This window comes from Macrobrachium rosenbergii, chromosome 14 (assembly GCF_040412425.1).
Source record: "Macrobrachium rosenbergii isolate ZJJX-2024 chromosome 14, ASM4041242v1, whole genome shotgun sequence".
NCBI classification, from domain to species: Eukaryota; Metazoa; Arthropoda; class Malacostraca; order Decapoda; family Palaemonidae; genus Macrobrachium; species Macrobrachium rosenbergii.
Window position 1 is genome coordinate 42,207,271 of NC_089754.1, and position 22,500 is coordinate 42,229,770.

At 36.0% G+C, this 22,500-nt stretch overlaps 1 protein-coding gene across 22 annotated transcripts in view; it reads left to right on the top strand.

The window, feature by feature from the left end:
* The window catches only part of Ehbp1 (Eps15 homology domain containing protein-binding protein 1), a 745,592-nt gene that overhangs the window by 306,562 nt on the left and 416,530 nt on the right, over positions 1 to 22,500 (top strand). For 8 of the 22 annotated variants that reach the window (XM_067116671.1, XM_067116676.1, XM_067116670.1 and 5 more), the window contains 4 exons: positions 4,762 to 4,859; positions 8,233 to 8,319; positions 11,476 to 11,586; positions 21,951 to 22,284. In XM_067116671.1, the coding sequence (XP_066972772.1) occupies positions 4,762 to 4,859; positions 8,233 to 8,319; positions 11,476 to 11,586; positions 21,951 to 22,284 (630 nt within the window). The remainder of the gene's footprint in view (positions 1 to 4,761; positions 4,860 to 8,232; positions 8,320 to 11,475; positions 11,587 to 21,950; positions 22,285 to 22,500) is intronic. The other 14 variants (XM_067116677.1, XM_067116685.1, XM_067116668.1 and 11 more) reach the window with 2 other exon arrangements.

Below are 22,500 nucleotides of genomic sequence, written 5' to 3' on the forward strand. Positions count from 1 at the left end.
AGTAGGGGGAGTGATAGGGATGGTAGGTCCGTGCGTACTGGAAGAGAATGTTTAAAAAGGTGGATGTTTGTTAATCGGTAGAGTCAGGAGTGCGAGACTTCATGGGTTGATAGTATTTAGTGTTTACCTTTTATATAGTATTTGTAAAGAATGAATGAGGGTATGGCTTCTGTCTTCTTCTGTGATATGACCTTTTTAGACGAAACGACTTTCCTGTGAAATTTTATTTATATACGTACATATATATATATACATACACACACACATATATATACACGTGTGTGTGTATAGATAGATACATATATATATATTGTATATATATATATATATATATATATATATATATATATGTATATATATATATATATATATATATATATATATATATATATATATATATATATATATATATATATATATATATATATATATGTGTGTGTGTGTGTGTGTGTGTTGTGTGTGTGTGTGTGTGTAGTTTATAAAGAAAGCCCATACACATGCAGCAAAGCGCGAACTAAAGGGCATTATATTTCGGGCACTGTCCCCACCCCTTGACGAACCTGGGAAAGTGTCGACACGGGCTCTTGCGTGGTGCTTATTGGTAAGACTAGGAATGGAAGAGTGCCGAAAACACCTCTTTCAAATTGTAAAAGCAAATTGACATTGCATGGTCACTGATGGAGTTTTTCTCCAGTGTATCGTTAGTGTATATTGAATTGAATGCTGGATGTTATACCAGAGGTATACAGATGGGCCCAGTTGCCCATTCTGGGGGCATTGGGCGTAGATTGGAGCCGCAGTATTTTACTGTGTTTGTGTTTGGGAAGTCACTGTCGTAGTTTGGAAAGTAATTTTATTTGTAAGATAGATTTCATTTGTCCTTTTTTTTCTTAATCCTAATTTGGGTACCAGAGCCTCGTCTTAAAAGCGTAACTTTGTTTGTAAAAGCTCTGTGCCCATATGTATTCTAGATGGCATGGGAGATGACACTTGTCAGTATTATTACGATTTGATGGAGCATTCTTGAAATCATGTTTTTATTAGTATTATTATTTATCAAATGATATTTTAATGGCGCCATCTTCCTCACCTATGAGGTCTTGTGCGATCAAAGCACTATGAAGTACAAATAGATTTTTCAGTTCCGGTGCCTTCTTAATTTTATTTAGGTTGTAAGGAATTAGAGTACTTTATAACATGAAATGTTGTTTTTCCTGTACCTTAGAGAACGAGTTACCGTTTGTATTGGTCATTTAAAACAGTGTCCATCATATAGCCTAGTGCAGTGTTTCATAGTGAATTTAAACACACAAACACAAACACACACACACACACTTTTGCACATACACACGCACACACATTGTATATACATACGTATATATATGTGTATGTATATATATATATATGAGTGTATATATATATGTATATATACATATGAGTGTGTATATATGTATATATATAATAAATGTATATATGTATATAAATAAATATATATATGTATATATATAATAAATGTATATATGTATATATAAATAAATATATATATACATATATATATATATATATATGTGTGTGTGTGTGTGTGTGTGTTTGTGTGTTGCGTTTACCCTCTGGGAACTGCAAAATTTTTGTATGAAAAATGTAAAACCACATTTGTATGTGTGTGTGTGTGCTGTTTTATGGTATCATGCTCGAGCCGTGAAATTTCGGCATCATATTCAAGTTACATATCCTTCTAGGAATACCGGAGTGGGATTCTTGCAACGGAATAAGATGGATGTTTGTGTGCCGGAGAATTTTTGTTTCCGTAAGGAACTGAAGGGATTTTTGCGTCCTCCACTCCCACCCTCCTTGCCCCCCCCTTCCCTTCCTTACACCCCCACCCATTTTTTTTTTTTACCACTTTGGACTCCACATGTGTTTCATGCCCGAATGCCTGACCTGCTTGAGTTGACGAGGTGCATGTTTGCCGTGCACGTCCGCCGCCTCCTTGAGTCTCTCTCTCTCTCTCTCTCTCTCTCTCTCTCTCTCTGTTTCCATAAGAACAGTGTTTTATATAAAAATACTCTCATGTGTCCTTTATTGTATATATATATATATATATATATATATATATATATATATATATATATATATATATATATATATATATATATATATATGTGTGTGTGTGTGTGTGTGTGTGTTTGTGTGTATGTATGTGTGTGTATATGCACATGTGTGTATGTGCACATGTGTATGTATGCGCATGTGTGTATATGTTGATTGATGTAATGCAACGAATAATTTTTCCACATTTCTTTTTCAGATATTTAGAACATTACTGCTGACACATATGCTCAGTTGTTTATTATGTTCTTAGTTTACTTTAGCTTGATCGAATAGAAGAAATTTATAATTAAAATTTGCAGTTGAGTGCCCTTTTTGCACGTAATTAACGAGTTTTTGCATATGTAACAAAAAGATGATAATGAAGGATCTATATTAAAAGAATTTGCCTTGGTTCCGTGTAGTGTTAAATTCACAGGTTTTTATGATAAATATTTTGGTGCTTGGCATTCACAGACGTCTTAAAAAGTGCAGAGAATAAGTGAAACCCCAAAATGGCCTTCCAATTTGCCGTGGCGTACGCCCAGGTACGCCGGGACGAGCTGCAACCAATCAAACGCCGGTCCAAATATATAATAAAAAATTCCGTCCAGTCAATTTTGCAATGGCGAGGGAATTGCCTCTGCCCTGGTATTATATATACTCCGGAGTATCGTTCGCTCTCTCCAGCCAGGGATTCGAAATATTTTTTGTGGTGGGGGCCGGGGGCGGCGGAGAAAGGGGGCGGAGGGGGTGGGTTCCGTTTTAGATTGAAATCTCCGAAGATCAGATTCAGGAATCGAAATGTTTAGGATGTTGCTCCTTTCCCCGGGTGGGGTCTTTGCGGGGGGGCGGTTGCGATTGGCTTGAATGACACCCCACCAAAAAAATAAAATCTTTTGTGTCTGTTTGCAAATGTTATTGAACTCAGTTTATTGATATTACTGTTTTTCATGCCGATAGACATTCAAATGATATAAATATTTTATGTATATATTTATTTTTTTGTACACTTTTATATTCCTTATATATATGTATATATATACATATATATATAAAGAGAGAGAGAGAGAGAGAGAATTTTCATCGTAGTATCCCGCAGGATTTACAGCTGTCTATTAAAGAGATGTTTACCTTATAGTTTTCATTATAATTATAAGTCGGAATTTTATCTTTAATCTCCGTGTTATAAAAATGAGATTGCTGTTGGGTTTGAGATATGGTTAGCGCCCATTATCGCTATATTGATCGTAATTATTATTACACGTTCATAAGTTTCGGCCGTACCAAAGGGCTAATCATGTTGGTTTTTACCAGCTTATATTTTCAAGGAAAGTATGTTCAGGCAGTGGTCCCGCGCCCTATCCTGATTTTGTATTTGTGTTAATTTATTTCTTTATTTATTTATTTTTATTTTTTTATAATTTTGTTGGATGGAATCATTCCAGCAGAATACTTACTGTGTAAAATCACACATAGGGAAACTAAGTCTTTTATATGTACAGGGGCAATGAATTACATCAGGTAAATATTATTTTCCAGCTGGCTGTCGCTCTAAGTATATACATTGTAATATTTCTACCATTGTGTATCGGTTCTCTTGGAGAAGTCTTAGAAATACTACTAAAGACCATTTTTGTGTACTACATATATATATATATATATATATATATATATATATACATATATATATATATATATATATATATATATATATATACATATATATATTGTATATATTGACATTATTGTATATATAGAAAAGGACCCAACAACCTGATTAGCAGTTTTACTTTCTGCAATGTTTGTTTGTATGTATGGTTTCCTGCTTTACTTTGTTTCCTGAATTGTATATTATACTCCATTTTAGTGATCCAGTCCACAGCGATTGGGCGAAAGCTATAAGCTCTGTAAACATATATTTTTAATACACTATGTTTTGTAACAGGAATTTCACTGTGGACTTGACCTAGATATATATATATATATATATATATATATATATATATATATATATATATATATATATATATATATATATATATATATATATATATATGTGTGTGTGTGTGTGTGTGTGTGTGTGTGTGTGTGTGTGTGTGTGTGTGTGTACGCGTTGGTATTTGCTGCAATTGTATTGTTGCAAGGACACGTTCAGGATTACAAATATAATTTGGTCAGGGGGCAGAGGTATGCGTTTGCTGATTAGTTTTCTGCTCCAGTTGCATTGCATTGTTGCGTGGCGGATATTCAGGCATTGTAATAGTGAAGTGAGATCTGATGTAAAAGATATTTTTTTTTTTTTTAATTTCTACTTTCGTTTTTTTGTATGGGGCCAGTATTCACATATATTTTTAAAGATATTTGTTTTTATAACTGGTACCGTAGTTTTTTCTATAGGGCAGTGGCATTTACATCTGTTTTTATTTTGTTAGTGTTTTGATTTTGACTTTTCTGAAACACGTAGTTGATACACGTGAAATCCTTTGACTGTCTATATTGCTTTATCAGTTGGTGTTAATGTCATCATCACTATCTCGATCCTTCTGATTGTGTTATTGCTAAAGGTGATGATTAGCCTCACCTGACGTTAATTAAAGGTATTAATTGATGCCTAATACCTCCAGATGTTGATTTTATTTATAATGACTCTTCTTTCCTTTCTTTCCTCAGAGATGAAGATATGCAGAGTATGGCCTCGTTGATGTCCATGAATGCTCCCAACGACATCGCTCCTTTGGAAGACTTCGACGACGATGATGAGACCGAAGGTGAGAGAGATAAGTGAATGGATTCGAAATTTGGATGTTAATTAGAACAGATTGGTTCAATAGCTATAGAGCAAACCATAATCACTAGGAAATGATAGTCGTTAAGTGATAGTCTTTCCTTTTGTGTGTGTGTGGAGTTTACTTGAATGATGAGGTATTCTGTTTTATTCTAATATATGGCATCTGTGCCGTGGACTGGGTGTGGCCTATTTCTAAATTTAATCTGAAATAGTAAATGTAGGTGACCATTCAGTAATATAAGTGGATCAAATGAGAAACTTAAATGTTAATTAGAAGAAATGACTTCATTAGTTATAGAGCAAACTATAATCACTAGGAAATTATAGTCTTTTTTGTGTGTCTATAGGAGCTTATTTAAATGGTGAAACATTCAGTTCAGTTCTGACATTTGGCATCTGTGACGTGGGGTGGGCGTGGCCTATTTCCAAATGTAAACTGAAATAGTAGTTTGAGGTGACTATTCAGTGATATAAGAGGATAAGACGAGAAATTAGGATGATAATTAGAACAAATTAGTTCAGTAGCTATAGAGCAAACCATAATCACTAGGAAGTGGTAGCCGTTCCTTTTGTGTGTGTGTGTGTGTGTTGGGGAGGGGGGTTACTTGAATGGCGAAGCATTCTGTTTAATTCTGACATATGGCATCTGTGCCGTGGAGTGGGCGTGACCTATTTCCAGATCTGAACTGAAATGATAGTTTGAGGTGACCATTCTGTAATGTAATTTCACAGAATATTTAGAAGTTACCAGTTCCTGTCGTGATAGCCTTTAATAAAACTGAGCAGGAGCTGGATAATCAGTATTAAGATGAATAATTTACTCTTCTCAGAATTACGGGAAACATACGTAAGAATATATGCAGTTACATCCCCGATACAATCACGGATATAGCTCAACCGTGGATACAATAAAGTTAATAGGATGGTAGAGGCGTAGTTTTGCGTGTACCCCTTAGACAAGGACTGAATATTAAGTCAAGTAGAGATTTATTTATATAACGTTCTTAAACTTGGTACGTTTTTTCAAATTGTTCCATCGGCTTGTACCTTGATGTTGTTTTCACAAGCATTGCGTTTTCTTATGAACTTAGGGTTCCGTGTTGTACATCGCTCTCTGATTGCTAAACGTAGTAGGCTGAGTAAAGGTGAATAAGAGTTTGTAAGAGTAATTAGCCATTGATTGTGTTTTTAGGTTGTTTTTGAGAAGCTGTAAAAATAGTTGTAAGACATTTCATTTTGAAGTTATATTTTAAAAATTTTAATTAATTATGTAATAGTACGTGTTATCTTTGATAATATTTGTTTTAGGAAGGTTAATAACATTTGGATAGATAGGGGAGAATGTGAGATATGTATATATACGCTGTGAATGCCCTTAATTTTCGTATATTGTGTAAACTTCATTATGAAAAAGATATGAAACTATAACTTAGAAGGCAAACGTTGTAAGAATAGAATTCCCATTGAAGAAAAAAGCTAGAGAGTAGACCCAAAAGAATGACAAATAAACTAACGCACTGATAGTTTCGTAAGGAGGTCCAGATCTGTTTCATCACGGTAATGTTTATAGCTGATTTGCATTTTCCTTGACGTATCTTCCATCTTGAATCGAAAGGGGATTATGGGTTTCCGAAGGAAAATTCATGGGTACGTCTTATCCTCGCCAAATGAGCGCTCTCTCTCTCTCTCTCTCTCTCTCTCTCTCTCTCTCTCTCTCTCTCTCTCTCTCTCTCTGTTTTCCACAAAATTGTCATTCATGTTTATTGAAGTCATCCTTATGTGATATTGCTTTCATAAGATAAAAGGAAAATATGAGGTAACACCTCTCTCTCTCTCTCTCTCTCTCTCTCTCTCTCTCTCTCTCTCTGTTTCTCTGAACAAAATTCTCTCATGTTTATTGAAGTTATAGTTTTCCATAAGATAAAAGGAAAAAATTGTCTTGTCATTCATGTTTATTGAAGGAACCTCATAGTTTGATATTGTCTTGTCATTCATGTTCAAATCCAAAAAAGATCAAATGAAAAATCTCTCTCTCTCTCTCTCTCTCTCTCTCTCTCTCTCTCTCTCTCTCTCTCTCTCTCTCTCTGTTTTCCCCAGGATTGTCAGATTTTTGCGGAATTGTCAGAATTTTGTGAAGTTACCTTGATATGATATAATGGAAACACGAGGTCACTTCATAATGCGTAATTCATTAGAAAGACATTAAGGAATAGTTTTATACCTCCTCAAAAATATTTATGAAGTAGCTTAATAATAACCTTTCAGTATTGTAATTTTTAGATAGTGAACTATAGGTAGAGCAGGTTACTGCATTTAGAAATTATTATATATATAAATGTAGTTTTTGGCGTGAATGGAAATTACTGTATTGTTCATTCAAGGAATGACGTGTGAGATATTTTGTTACCTGTGCATCATGTTATGTGTATGCATATATATATATATATATATATATATATATATATATATATATATATATATATATATATTTATACATATATTTATACATATATTTATACATATACATATATATATATATATATATATATATATATATATATATATATATATATATATATATATATTAGGGAATTGACTCGATAAATTTACATATGTGATTGTTAATTTAAGTTATAATGTATTTATAACTGTTTTCAGGTGGTTTCCCTTCTCAGCTTAATTTCAGTGGAGACTGAAAACTGATATTTTTAAATATGTGTTGATATGTTATTTTAAGATTTGTGCTGTTACATTTTTTCTAATAAGTCTCTTTCTTTCCTTTCCTCGATCAACATGTCTTCCTCTATTGTTCCTCTACTAACTGTCCCTCTTAAACACGACCTTGTTTTTCCGTCTTCTGGTTTTTTAATTTTTTTATGTCATTATTTTAATCACTCTTATTCCACAATTTATCTTGGTAATCTTTCATGCATTTTGCTTCTTATTATGGTTATTCCCTTATTCACCTGTTTTGTTGAAATGGACGTATACCACTGCCATTATCTTGAATATTTTTTGTCAATATTTGATTGATTTTCACGTTTGAATTTCTTTACTTCATTATGTGTGTGTGTCAATATATGATTTTTAATTTTATCCCAAATAAAATATGTAAACAAATCGGCTTCTGTCATGGCCTGGCGTGATGTCTGACGTCATTTTCTAATTGTGTGTGGTGTCCTGTCTCCCTGGCCTTGTCCCTCCGCCCTGTAAACCCCGTGTGGTGGCCGTGTGTTGATGTTTGGCTGGCTGGGTGGCACTGCCTCTCTCCCTCCTTCTCCTCTTCCTCCACCTCCACCTCCTCCTACTACTATCCCTCTCCCACACCTCCCCCTTCTGATGTTGGGCCTCAGGTCGTAGCTTCAGTGAACCGTCCAGCCGGGTGTCCACCTTGAGTCGCCGAAAGGGCCGCTCCACCCTCACTTCGCCAGGCTCTCCAGGTACTCCTCTCACGCCCGCCGACGCCCATGGATTAGGGCGGCGCCCTGCCATGGGGTCGTCGTCGTCGCGTATTTCTCCCCGTCTTATAAAACACTTATTAAGCCGCCCACACGCTTCTTTGTAATCTCCCCATGTGTTCACCCACACGCTGTAGCTGAAAGATTTGTTTGTATTTAGCACCTCTCTCTCTCTCTCTCTCTCTCTCTCTCTCTCTCTCTCTCTCTCTCTCTCTCTCTCTCTCTCTCTCTCTTCTTCTGGTTTTAGCTGTTTGCCTCTCGAGTTTTCTTTCTCCGCTGCTGCGTTTTGGTGTAACTTTATTAATATTTTCCCTTTCTCATTCTCTCAATTCTGGTTACGTGCGTTTTTTGAGATGTGTTTTTCCTTCCTCATACTCTGTGGTTCCTTCGCTTCGTTTTATTTTCTTGACCGATGCCAAAGCACGCTTCTGGGTTTGTGTTTGCACAAGGCTGTTGATTTTCACCATTTTATCTGTAATTTTTTTAAATGTTTGAATTTGGTCCTGGAAGAAAAAGGAAGCAAACTTCTACCGACCTTCCTGTAGTTCGACTTCCTCCGGGAGATCAAAGTCGATTATTTTCTCTCTCTCTTTGTCAGTTTGAGATGGCATGATCATGGGAGGGTTACCGTTTTTCTTACGCCGAGGCCTAAACGAAATATTTTGCTTTTTAGTCTTGCTCGCTTCAATATGCTTTTTTTTCGCTTAGCTTTTGTATTTGAATATAAATATGAATATAAATATTGTGCCAAAAAACGCGAAGAAAAATTCATGTAGATAATAAACAAGAATTATTGGTATCAATATGAAATTGATACTAACGAATTCCTTCTTTCCGTGATCATGCCATGTAATTTTTTGTAGTGTTAACCGTATGGTCTGAATCATGTATTTTAGGTATGTATCGCGACACATACTTGCGGTTTAATTTTTTTTTTTTTTTGGTGAGTTGAAGGATTTGAGTAGCAGTAATTAGTTGTTTTGGCATTGCACCTCAAATTGTTTCATAGTGATTCAAGTAGTTATAGCTTACCACTTATATTAGTAGTCTCAAACTCAGCTAAAATTATATTATTTTATTTATTGTTAAGTAAATCGATGCTCAGTTGACGTAAGAGCAAAGGTAGCTCGTTGTCTTTTAGATGCACTGTAATGAGTAATTGGTCTTGTAGTCTACAGTAGGTCAAATTATGTTAAACCGAATGTATTCAATTGTCTTAAACGTTACTATTTATAATACCGTATTTCAGATATATCGATAACCCATCTAGTTATCCTAACACTGAGTGAAACAATTTGTCGCAACACTTTTTTATCATTTCGCTGTTTTTTTCAAAGTTGTTTTTAAAAGAAAGGCTGTTGTGACTCGCCTTGTGAAACTCGCCAGGCACCTGCTTGAAATATGCACGAAGTTTGCCGTGCAAGATCGTATTGCATACGACCAGGAACTCTTGCCTTGCGAATAATGCAATATCAGGATGATGCATAGAGCGTCGGTTTCGATTTTTTTCTCTGAAGTTTTGCTGGGTTGCAATTAACAATTAATTTATATGATATGCATATTTACGTCTAGTGAATTTGATGTTTAGGTCTGTGATAGTTTTTTCTCCAGACGTTTTCTTGTGCATTATTTTTCTATTGACAGATCGATAAGTAATAATAGATATTGTTTGCTCTAGGCCATATAGGTGATTTAGTTTTAACTTGAGAGCTTGTTTTCTATTTGCATTATTAACTGATAGAGTTTGTTTTTGATTTATTTTAAGAAGGAATAATGTCATTAGCATTTGTGTACAAAAAAAGGTAAAAGAATTGAGCTTTTGAAAACGATTCATTTCGTCTGTGTGACGGCATATACGTAAGTAAATGAAGTCCGTTGTCAATGCTTTCATCAGCAAAGGTGAGTATTTTGAAAAATGGTTAAGTATTGGTTTAAGGCTTCTTGTATATGTTTTGCCTCTCTAGAGTTACTTATTTTTATTAAGTACTATAAGTATGACGTGTTTTTGTCATAATTTTTTTAAAGAGAAACGTTCCCATTTTGTAAGGAATGTTCATTAGAAACAATTTTGAGTTTTTAAAATAAAATTGTAGATTAGGCAGATGCCAGAGAAGCCAGTAACCAAACTTAAAACGTTGAAGAACAAAAAAATTGTTTGTTTGGAGAGTATGTACACGGAATGTTTTATTTGGCTTTGGTACCTCTGCCATTCTCCCTAAGCTCTTGGGCCAAGGCTCTGTTTTTTTCAGGTTTGACGGGCATTTGGTGACAGGCACATTAAAAAAATGTTATGCCTTTGCATTATGGTTTTTTGGGAACTTGGTCAATGCCTTTTTTTTTTCATGAGCATTCATGCCCCCCCCTTCCCTCCCCCTTATCTCACCCGGCAGTGTGTTTCCGCAACTGTTTTAATCTCTTCCCTTCGCCAGGTGATTGATTTAAGTGCTTCTGTGTAGTAATGCTCATTACAACCTGGTGGTGTTTACCTGTTTACTACCTCCCCCTCTGTCCTTACTGTGTCCCCCCCTCTCTTTCTCCCTCTCTCTCTCTCTCTGAATCAGCTCCTTCCATTACCCTGCCGATTCATCTCACTCTCTTCTCTCCTCCTCCTCCTCCTCCTCCTCCTCCTCCTCCTCCCCCCCGAGTTTGTATCCTTGTAGACGTGTCGTGTAGTGGTCTCGGTTCCTTAGATCCTGTACTAACTGGTCCCCCTTTTGTGTTTTTTTTTATCTCTCTCCCACGTCCACCACCCCTCCCATGCTGCTGCTGTTACAACCACCAACTACCACTACTACTACTACTACTACTACTACTACTGCAACCACACCACCACCAACCACCAACCACTACTGTATAACCACCACCACCACCACCGTCACAACCAACTCACCATCAACGTTTCTACCACCATCACCTGCTATTGGTCCTCCCACCACTACCGCTACCGCTGCTGTGTAACTACCGCTCGATGCTGCTGGATGATTGGTCGGTCGGTCGGTCGGTTGGTTGGTTGATGGTTGATGGTTGCCCGGTCGGGTCTGTCGGACTTGGTCTTTCGTGGGCGGTAACCGACGCACTCACTCACGTCTCACCTCTGGCCACTTGTGTGTGTGTGGTTTGGTGTGAGGTCACACACAGGTGACGCCATGGTCAGGTCAGCCGAGTTCAGTCAGCTGGCCGCTCAGATCAGCTCGCTCACTCACTCTTTCCATCAGGACGATTCTCTTGGATTCTCTCTCAGCGACTCTCGTGAGTATCCTTCTTTAATAGTAGTCAAGAGTCCTTAGATAAGAGTCTCTCTCTCTCTCTCTCTCTCTCTCTCTCTCTCTCTCTCTCTCTCTCTCTCTCTCTCTCCTGTTCTCGTGTCTGTTCTTTATGGATGTCTTAATTAAATTCGAATGAGTGTTAGGGCAATGAAGACCTTCTGTAGGTGTTGCTCTCAGGTAAACTGTTCGTATAGATAGACGCACCCCTTTATAATACATCTTAATAGATGCACTCCTTTATAATGCATCTTAATATAGTTGAATTAAACGTACACGTAAACATCATTTATTTAAACACTTAATTCCTTCCGTTCATAACATTTTTTTAAAAACACAACTAAGTTTATATGTAAAAAACGTTTTTGATTGTTTTATTTTTTGGTTATTATTTGTGGTAGTTAAACACTAATGCCCTTCCGTCGCTATTTTGTTACTTCGACAATGCCTAATTGTCACGCGTCGATTGTGATGCCACAGGTGGTAAATTTCTGTTAAATACATGGCTGATAATGTTTCTTGCTTGTTTGGCTCTCGATTTGTAATCCTGTTTTATAGACAAAATCGTTGAAATCTCTCCATTATAATTATGGCATTTTAAAGCACATTATATAAAGTTAATTTTTTATCGCTTTTGAGTTATTTGGGTTTTTTCCATTCCTGAAAACAATCTTTAATTGCAGTTTATATCGTATAAATATCATTGAGTCTTTAGATTTCCACTTACCATTTCAGCGTTTGAACGTCATAATTGTCGGTGAATTATCTTGTATTCGTAAGTGATACGAAGCTGCTTTTGGAAGTTAGAATCAGGTCGGCCTGTAGACAGAATAACAGTAAATAATTGAACTGGGGTATTTATACCCTTTCCCTGTTACTTGAAAAAGATCATCCTTGGTGCGAGGGGATGTGTGGGCTTGACACGCAGGGAGACCTAAGAATACGAGCCCTTGAGATCAGTTAAAGTCTGTGTATAAAGATAGAATTAAAAAGCTGACTTCAGTATAGTATTTGTGCTCTGTTACGGAGGCAGCTGGTTTTACAACAAGGGAAATCGTCTGTTGATTGATTCAGTTGGAGTCTCAACTCCCCCCCCCTTTTTTTTATCGTATTCTATGTAAAGATTCGTTAAGACTGTGATTGTTAACAAGGAGAATGAAATGTAAGTCGTGATTGTTAACAGGGAGAATGAAAAAGTCGTGGTTGTTAACAGGGAGAATGAAATGAAAGTCGTGATTGTTAACAGGGAGAATGAAATGAAAGTCGTGGTTGTTAACAAGGAGAATGAAATGAAAGTCGTGATTGTTAACATGGAGAATGAAATGAAAGTCGTGCTTGTTAACAAGAAGGAAATGAAAGTCGTGGTTGTTAACAAGGAGAATGAAATGAAAGTCATGATTGTTAACAGGGAGAATGAAATGAAAGTCGTGATTGTTAACAAGGAGAATGAAATGAAAGTCGTGATTGTAAACAAGGAGAATGAAAGAAAGAAAGTTCTGACTTCCAGTCATGGCGGTCTCTAGCGCCACATCTCAGGGCCAGTTAAATTTGTACACTTTAGTAAATTTATTATTTTGCTGCTGAAGGGAAGTTTATGCGCAGTCTCCAGTGTGGGGGAAGAAATATGTCTAGGTTCGATTTTTTTTTTTACTCCTGTTACGTAATGGAAGAAATGAAGAATGAGTTCAGGTCTGAAAGATATTACTTTTATGTGAATTCTTCAGTGTTCGGCATTAGAATTGTTTCATGGTTTTTGTTTTCCCACAGTTATATCAATTTATTTTTATAGACGCCCTTTGTTATATTTGTTCCAAATTTTTCTCCTTATTCCTCCACTAATTTGTTACACGAGAAGGTAGACTTGTTAGCAAAGCAAATGTACAAACGTTAGCATTCAGCAGTAGAGACACACATGCGTATGAACCGAAAAACACAAACATATAAGGAACAAAGTTATTGTAGGTCTGCAAAACAAAATCTGTAGGTGGTCTTTCTCTTCATCCCTGTGCTCGATAGATTCATTTCAGTCAAGTCTCCAGGAAATGTAAGTATGACTCCTTTTAAGGGTACTTCCATTGACAGGAAATCTTATCGCCATGGGATTTCTGAATGTGGGTAAGGTGTACATTTTTCTTACTTTGAATGAATTTCTTTTGGTCATGCCAGTGGGAATTATTTGTTTTTATAGCTTTTGGCATGATATTTGATATGACACGTATTCTGATTGAAGGTAGTTTCATACATACATACATACACGAATCCACACATACATGCATTCATACATATATAAATATAAATGATATTAAAATTAATAATGTGCTTAGCATGCAGTTCCAGTTGTATTTGATATTTTTGCTTGTATATCCAGCGAATATTAACTTTTATCTACACATATAGTCATAAATACGGAGGCAGGCAATAAATTCGTTAGTTATTTAATCATTATTTTTTTATTTTGCATGTTTTATGTAGATCAATTATTATTGTTAATGTTGTTTTTGGGATTTAAAGAATATTAATGATCGGAATATTTTCATTGACCAGTGATGATTTTATAAAAGTAGCAAAATTTTTGAGAAAATAAAGTTACACATTTCTGGTGTCCTTTTTCATCTTTTATAGTTGGGAAATTTCAGAAGATAAAAAATCCCTATAGTATCGATCTTCTATTACATTTTTTGAAATTATTATTGGAACAATGTATATGCTGTCAACAGTGACAGTGGTTTTCAACTAATTATGAGTTGTATAATAATTATAATATATTAAGTATATTATGTTTTCATGAATTTTCTTGTTTAATATATAGTTCAACGTACACTAAGTCTTACTATCTCGGAAGCTATTAGTGTTGCCTAGGAACAAAATGCAATGGATTCGTGATGCGTTTTACTTCATAGGTTGGGGATTAAGTTAAATACTGTTTGCAATGTCCGTAGAGTTTCGTAGTGTGACATTGACAAGGGTCATCTGCATTGTCGAACTTTCCGAATATAATGACAAGCCGTTTTACAGAATCTTTCGCAACCTAAGGCTAATAGATTTAAACTTCCACCTATAATTTTTACCTTTGGTAATCATTACAAAATAGTTATTTTTACTTTGTGAACTTCAAATAAGATTTGATGAAGAGAAAGTTTAATAAAGACTGGAAAAGTTTTTAAACCATAGTCCTGTAAGTTTTAGATGCGTTATTTTCTCTATAATTCTCAATAAATTTTATGGCCAGTTAAGTCCACTTTGATGAAGCTTTTAGAATTTTATATTGTGCAGTCGGCATGCAATATCCTGTAATATTGTGAGTACTGTATCACTATTTTGTTATGAAAGGAATGTACTTTATTTAATAATAAGTATTATCCTGTAAAGTCACAAGAGGGTGATTCATATTTCTGTGTCCGGCGTTAATTGTCAAGTTCTTCAGATTTAGAGATTTAGTCACATCCTTTAATTAAACGCTGTTGACTTGATTAGTATATCAGGACTTTTAATCTAAGGCATCATTGAAACATTTCAAAGGAACAGTAAGCTCTTGCTATCAAATTTTCATTTTATTTGTTTTATTTCTATTTTTTTAGTTTACATTTTTCAACAAATATCTATGCATTTCTAAGTGTTTGTTTTATTTTTTTAAAAGATTTATTCACCTTTATTTACATTTTATTTTAGTATTTATAATGTTTTTTATCTCGTTTTTCTGTTATTTTCCTTTTATTTATCTTTTGCTTCATTTTTTATTTTTCTTGATTTATGTTTTTAATATTCATCTTATTTCATTTCATATGTTTTGTTTCCATTCGTATTTCCTTTGCTATTTATTTTTTTTCTGGTTAATTATTATTATTTTATTGATATAACAACAACAGCAACAAAGGAGAGATTGATAAAATCAATGTACTGCTTCGCTTCATGAGTCAAAGTCTTGACTTGATATTTGCATCCCTGCATTATAAGAAGGTAGCAGTTAAAACAACAGTCGAAGCAATAAACTTCTTAACAAAGAGTGGCTTCTTAGCCTCGTCTTCGCATCTGTATGCGAACGACAAGGAGCTACGTCGTCGCTTTGGTCATTTGAGTACACGAATATCCTCTGTGTTTCCCTGTAGCCCTTTATGGTCGTGTACCAGGAGGACGAACTTCGTTTGACTTGTGTTTACTTCATAAGTAAATGTATTTAGGCAGTGGGTTCCCGACAAGGACAACGTGTTTGGTAGAGTGCTATTTGCCACCGGTGAAACTATACATAAATTTGTTGAGTAATAAAAAGCTTATTGTAAACTTTCCATTTAACTCTTTTAATTTTATATGTTCCGTGATAACGTACTGATCGTTATTTCTTCAGATATATTTAATGAGATCTTTTGTTTATGCTGAATTTAGAAACAGGTTTATGAATAACTGAACAATACATGAGCCATTGGCATAGCATAATAAATATTATGCATTTTTTATTGCTTAATTGGTAACCTGATCATTTCTCCATTAAGAAATTATCAGGTTACCAATTAAGCAATAAAATTTTTATTAAGCATATAAAAAAATTAGTTGCTTAGGGTCCCCAGGTGAAGTATCTTTGTTACAGTGAAGGAAGAAGTGACCGTTGATGACCTCTGAAAGAATAAAAAAAAAAGAGAAAAAGAAAGTTTATGGGTTTTGTTGTATCCGTAGGCCTGAAGCTAAGCCTAACGTCACCGCGTAAAGTACATCAGTAAATCAGGAGGGGTGGGGTGGGATACGGGACCTGGAATGGAGGGGAGGGGTAGAGGGATGTATTTCACGATGCTAAATGTTCCTGTAGTTGTTCTGTAAATGTGTCGGAAGAAATAAATTGGTATTTATCGAGGAGTTTATGAGTTGTGATGCCGTTTTACTCCCTTGCTAAAGTTTTCCTCGTCCTAGTTTTCATATTGGATGTTAATTTGAATTATAAGAACTTTTTCGGGGTCATGGAGAATCTTGGCTTCCGTGTAAGAGGGAAACTTAAATTTCAAGTGTCTTTTATCGTATTTTATTGCGAGGTTTCAAAGTGTGAGGTGTCGCTACTTCAGTGTTCGGTGCGTAACTGACGTTAGGTTGAGAAAGTCAGGAGATTAAAATTTCACCTTATTTCAATACAGATTTTATTCACAGGTAATGTGTTTGCGGTGTAGGTGACCGTAATATTTGTGATGCAGTTTGTAATATATTATCAACCAAATCCTCATGTTTGTTGCATCCCCGTTTTGTTTTTTTTTTACTATAGGTCAATTTGTTTTAGTTTTTTTATATATAAAGTTACTGATTATTATTACTTTATTGAGCGAAATATTATATGGAGCGGCATATTAATTTTTTCTGTCAACAAAGGTCATATTTAGGAGCTTATGGAGCTTCTTGATTTAGGTTAATGTTTATTAAACAGGAAAAAAAATCTTTGGGGAAGTTGAAGACTAATCGGAAGGGTTTTTCAGTTAATAAGTATGGCATGGTAATCCGGATTCTAACAATTTTCCCTTTTTTTATATTTTGTTAAACGATTTAAACTCAGAATATACTTATATCATAGTTTAGGTTACTTGAACGTGTGACCTCGTTCACATGTCCAGTAGTGCATGTCTGATCACATTATTGCCGGCCGAATAGCTTTTTCCTTTCCGCACGTTTTCCATTCTTCTTTTCCAATGCCTGTTTAATCGACGTCTTACCAGAGGTAAGTAAAAAAAGTGTTTAACGTCATCTCTTTGAAATCCCTTTCACGTTGAAGTTCCATATACCTCGCCAACAAGTAAGTAATCTTCTCTTTGAAAAAAAAAAAAAATTGACGAACAAAAATATTTCTATGTTTACCTTTTGTCAAAATTCTCCCAGAAACGAGATATTCTGTTTAGTGTGTTTCCAAACCCTTTTCCGAACCTCCAGATTAAATACTCTTCAGTGCGGGATTTTTTTTTTTATTTTAAATTAGACCTAATCCCTGCTGGGATAATTTTAGTATAACATTTTACACTTATTCCCTATATATATATATCCCCTAGTACTTAAGGATAGTTGTTTTAAGAATGAGATGCGGGTCCCTTTATTGCAAGTATATTGTTAAGGCATTATGGATTAAAATTTCACAATTTTAGCAAATTTAGTTGTCATATATATCTGTATTTATTCCCGTAGACTACATCTAATTAATTTATAAGCCCAATTGTTTTGGGCAATGAAGCAGTGTTCGATAATAGACCAGGAAACATCTTTGCACATCTGTGTTAACATCAGTAATCCTTAACATGTCTTCCGGATGTTTGTTTCGTGATGTCGAGCCTCTAGTGAGCTCGACTAAGTGTTGATAATGATTCTGGTGATTTTATCCAGCTAAAAGTCCCGGTTTAAGGCTGATTCACATTATAACATCACGTCACCGACACATCACGTCACCGACACATCACGTCACGTCAAAGTACGTGAGAATTTTTACATGTAATCAAATGGACTTGTTCACACCATCACGTCACGTCACCATCAAGCACACGGCATCTACCGTCACATCACGACACGTTTTCTTGGAGAGAATATTTTGACGTGACGTGACGGTAGAGCAGGAACTTTACCGGATTGTGATGGATATTGTGAATACAAGGCACGGGTGCGCTGATGGGACGGTGACGTGACGTGATATGTCGGTGACGTGATGGTATAATGTGAATCAGCCTTTACACATAAAAACTGTTGTGTCATCACTGATGACGAATAACATCCTTATACTCTTAATAATAACCTAAGTCTTCTCTCTAGTACTAACCGCACCTAGCCTTTATTGACTAGCACCTAGATAGAAATAGCTTTACCGAAATGACGTCGAGTTATGTCTCCCTCTTTCGCTATTACAATCAATTGTTTGTTTTAGTGTGCGAGAAATTTTTTTCTTATCAAAAGTTTGTAGTCATTTCCACTATGAATTTTTATTATAAGTTTCCAAACCAGAAGGCAGTAAGTAGAGAAACCGTGCCTAAATGTTAATAAGGTATTGGGATTTTTAAAAGAACATTTCGGTAATGCTTCGTATTTCTAGTAATATTTAGTTGTAAGTAGTGTCTTTGTGCCATCGGCAATTTCAGCTAGTATTGAAAACATTAAAGATGAACTAGATTGCAATTAGGGGTTTAATTACGTGACAAAACAAATAAAATATAGGCCCTTGGACCCTTTTCTTATTAAGAGGAATTATTTTCGATTGACTCTCGCAAGGTCAGTACAATATTAATTTATACTTCAAAATATATTGATTGAAACATGTCCATTTCACTGTTTTTTTTAATGAATTTTTTGTTAATGTTTTCGGTACTTTTCCTCGCATTTGACATCTTTGTGATATGCCTACTGTAACTTTATTCCCGACTCAGTTTATTTTTTGTTATCTGTCAGTTTTCCAGCTTTTTTTCCATTTGATACCTTTGTGATATGCCAGCACTTTTGTCTGCTCAGTCTTGAACACTTGCATATGCCGATGGTAGGGAGACTCTTAGGTTAAGTGTTTGGTTTTTTTTTTAACACTTGAACCGGGTGCACAGTGTGTGTGTGTGTCAGCTTGTATGCGCACCCCTGTTTTTGATAAGCTTCCAAAGATCATGTCTTTTATACTAACACTGTGGCTTTTGGTGCGCTGCCCCCTCTGTGACCCCTCCCTTCCCCCCTTCTTCCCCACCCCTCTCCCTCCAATACCTCATCCAACGTCTACCTCACCCTGTATTCTTTCACCCCTCCCCTAAAAATTGTCGTTCCACCCCCTCTCCACTTCCCCCTTCTCCCTCCTTTTTGTGACAGTGCTGGATCCCGAGTTCTCCTTGGGCTTGGAGTGCTCCCGGGGCGGGAATACTCCCTGGGCCGGGGGTTCTCCCTGGGGCGGGAGTTTTCCCTCGAGGGAGACTATCCCCTGGACCCGTTTCATTTCGAGCGCGCCCACCACCACCAGCTGCAGCCCACCTCTGCCCTCTCACCGCCCCACTCACCTTACACGCCCACGCCCACCGCTACTCCACTCCAAGGTATTACCATCAGTATTCGACGTCCTCCCCCTCCATTGGATTATGTTGTGGTGTTGTTTGGTCAAGTCTTCTGTGGTGTACCCCAGGGGAGTCACCTGCAGTAGTGGATCACACACACCCACCCACTGTCGTGGTGTGATCTTTCAGTCAAAGAGCGATGGACGGAGACAGGAATGTGCTCTTAAGTGCTTCATGCTGTGGGGGAATAGGCAAGACATGACTTCGAATTTGGGTGTTATTGTAACAGTGCTGCAAGTATTTATAGGGCCGAAGTTAGGTTAGGTTTGGTAGTTATGGGGTAGCTGTTTTAATTTCCTATTAGTTTACTGTACATTTTACAATATTCACGTTGCTTTCATCACATTACATTTTACACGTAGCCATTCACACGAATCACCTACAAAGTTCATGAAACCATTTAAAAGCACATTCCTTGAAACTCTAAACCACAGAAGCAAAATTTATTTCCAAAACAAAGGGATCAAGGATAGCACAGCACTAAGAAGAAAGTCTTACAAACACCCATTCTGCCCTAAAATGGAAAACTGCAGTATCTGCAAAATTTTCTAAATTGAGATGTCCCACGGTCCCACCTATTGGGCTCGTGGAACACTAATACACAAGTTACTGCAGTTTCACAATGATTCTTCAATGCTTTCCGCGAGTATTTAGGGAGCCCCATGTACAGTATCTGCAAACTCAGTAGTAAGGCCAGGGAAAACTGCAGTATCTACCATTTTTCTCAGTTTTGTATTTTTGCAGATACTGCAGTCTTTCATTTTAGGGAAGCATTCACATCTGTATTTTTATGCATGTGTAAGCACTTGTTCAGTGCATATGCATCACATTTGTGACCTTAAATTTGCATCAATATTCTGTCTATCATTGCTCCCTTTTTGGATGATTAGAGATGTCACGTATCATATACTTTTCTAAATTCTTTTGTTCGTTCTCCAAGATAACTGGAAAGTTGCGACGGAAACTAAATTGCGTAGTAATCCCGAGGAGTATCTCATATTTTGTACAGTTTTTACACATCGGAATTCATCTCATTGCTTTATTTCGTTCGTAAGCAACAATTCAGGATCGACTTTTTGAGAGAAACTAATATTTTCGAAGTTGGTTTTTCAAAAGAAACGTAACAATTTTTTTTTAAATGCTTTACGTTAATGCTCAGAACTCTTGAAAGACATAACATTTTTGAAATTGACTTTTCAGTGGAATGTTGTGAAGATGTTATTCAGAGTATTTTCAAGAGAAAATTTTGACCACTTTGCAGAATTATATTTTCAAGAGAAACACTGAATGATTTAACATTTAAAATGATCAAGAAAAGCTCTGAAAATTTTCCTAATGAAACGTACAAGACAAATTAAAAAAAAAATTACAAACCGAATTTTCAAGAAGTCGTTCAGTACAGTTTTCTGAACTCGAAATTTCCAAGAAAATTCCAAGGGTGGGCTGGTTGATGGTCTTTGAGGTGGGTCGCGCTTTTGTTTTGCACTAATCTACATCATTTGTCAACTTTGAACACCTGCTCCTGTGATTTTGTGGTATACATATATATCTATCTTCTTTGTTTTTCTTCTTTGTATGCTGTACTAACTGTAAGCTTGTTCAAATCTATTATGCTCGGCCCTTTTACTAATGCATTTGAGTTAAGCGGTACTGGTCCCCTTCTAACTGTTTCAAGGTTCTTGTTTCTTTAGATAAATTCAGTAGTAAAAATCCTTTTTTATTCCAGTGAGTCATTCAGGTAATATTGAACAAGTTTGATTTGTATTCTGTTAAAATCAAGATAATTAGTTTGAAAATTTGAATGTTGCTTCTTCAGGAAGTATATATTTATTTTACCAGATAAATTCTTTTGTTTTTGACTTTTTGTCTTCATTAAATTCTCATTGAGATCATTGTAATTATTTATAAATCAGAAGTCCCTTTGATTTAATTGTACAGTAATCGTAATTTGTATAATCTTAAATATTTTTTGTAATAATTGTAATTTGTACATTTTTAAAAACTTCTTGCAATAATCGTAATTTGTAAATGATTAAATATTTGTTTTAGTGATTGCTATTTTATATTTCCATGTATAATGAAAACTCTTGAGCAATGTACTGTGTTTTTTCTTCAGAATGTCTCTGTTTACTTCATACGTGTGTACGCATGTGTGTATGTATGTGCATATATGCAACGTATATGCGATGAATCATGATTGTTCGAGGCATGAATGTGGATAATAGTACTATTGATATTTTCAAGTTTGGCCATTACTGACCTTTAATTTTTTTTTTCCTTTTTTTTTTTTTTGCCTTCATTACCTGGTTTGGTCCTATAGAGTCCCCCATGAATGCTTTCGACGAGACGGAGGAAGACGCCGCTACTCTGGAAGGCGGCGAAGAGCAAGCTCAGGCCATCAGCACCGAAGGTGGGTCCGCCTTGTCCGGAGACACATCCGCCCAACAGCATTCGTCGGCGACCGCAGCGGCGGCCACTTTATCACCTCCTGAAGGTTCCTCTGCTGCCGCGGCTGGTGAAACAGTAGTAGCTGGTTCCTCCTCTTCGTCTGCGTCCGCGTCTTCGCCTCCGTCAGCTCCCTCGCAGCAGCAGCCCCCACAAGCTTCCAGTGCTCAGGCGACTCCCAAGCCTGAGATCTCTTCCGTCCACGAGGGGTGAGTGTTCGAATCCCGTTTTCTTTTGGGACGAGGCTGCCTTTCAGAGAGGGTCGTCATTTTCGCCCACTGATTTAAATGTTGGAGGAATAATCTTGATATATTTAATTTGGTTGTTTTAATTATTAAGATGTAAAAAAGAGCTTGTAGTAGTTTTAAAATTGTGATGACTAAGGGAGATGTAAAAAAGAGCTTGTAGTGTTTAAAGTTGGGATG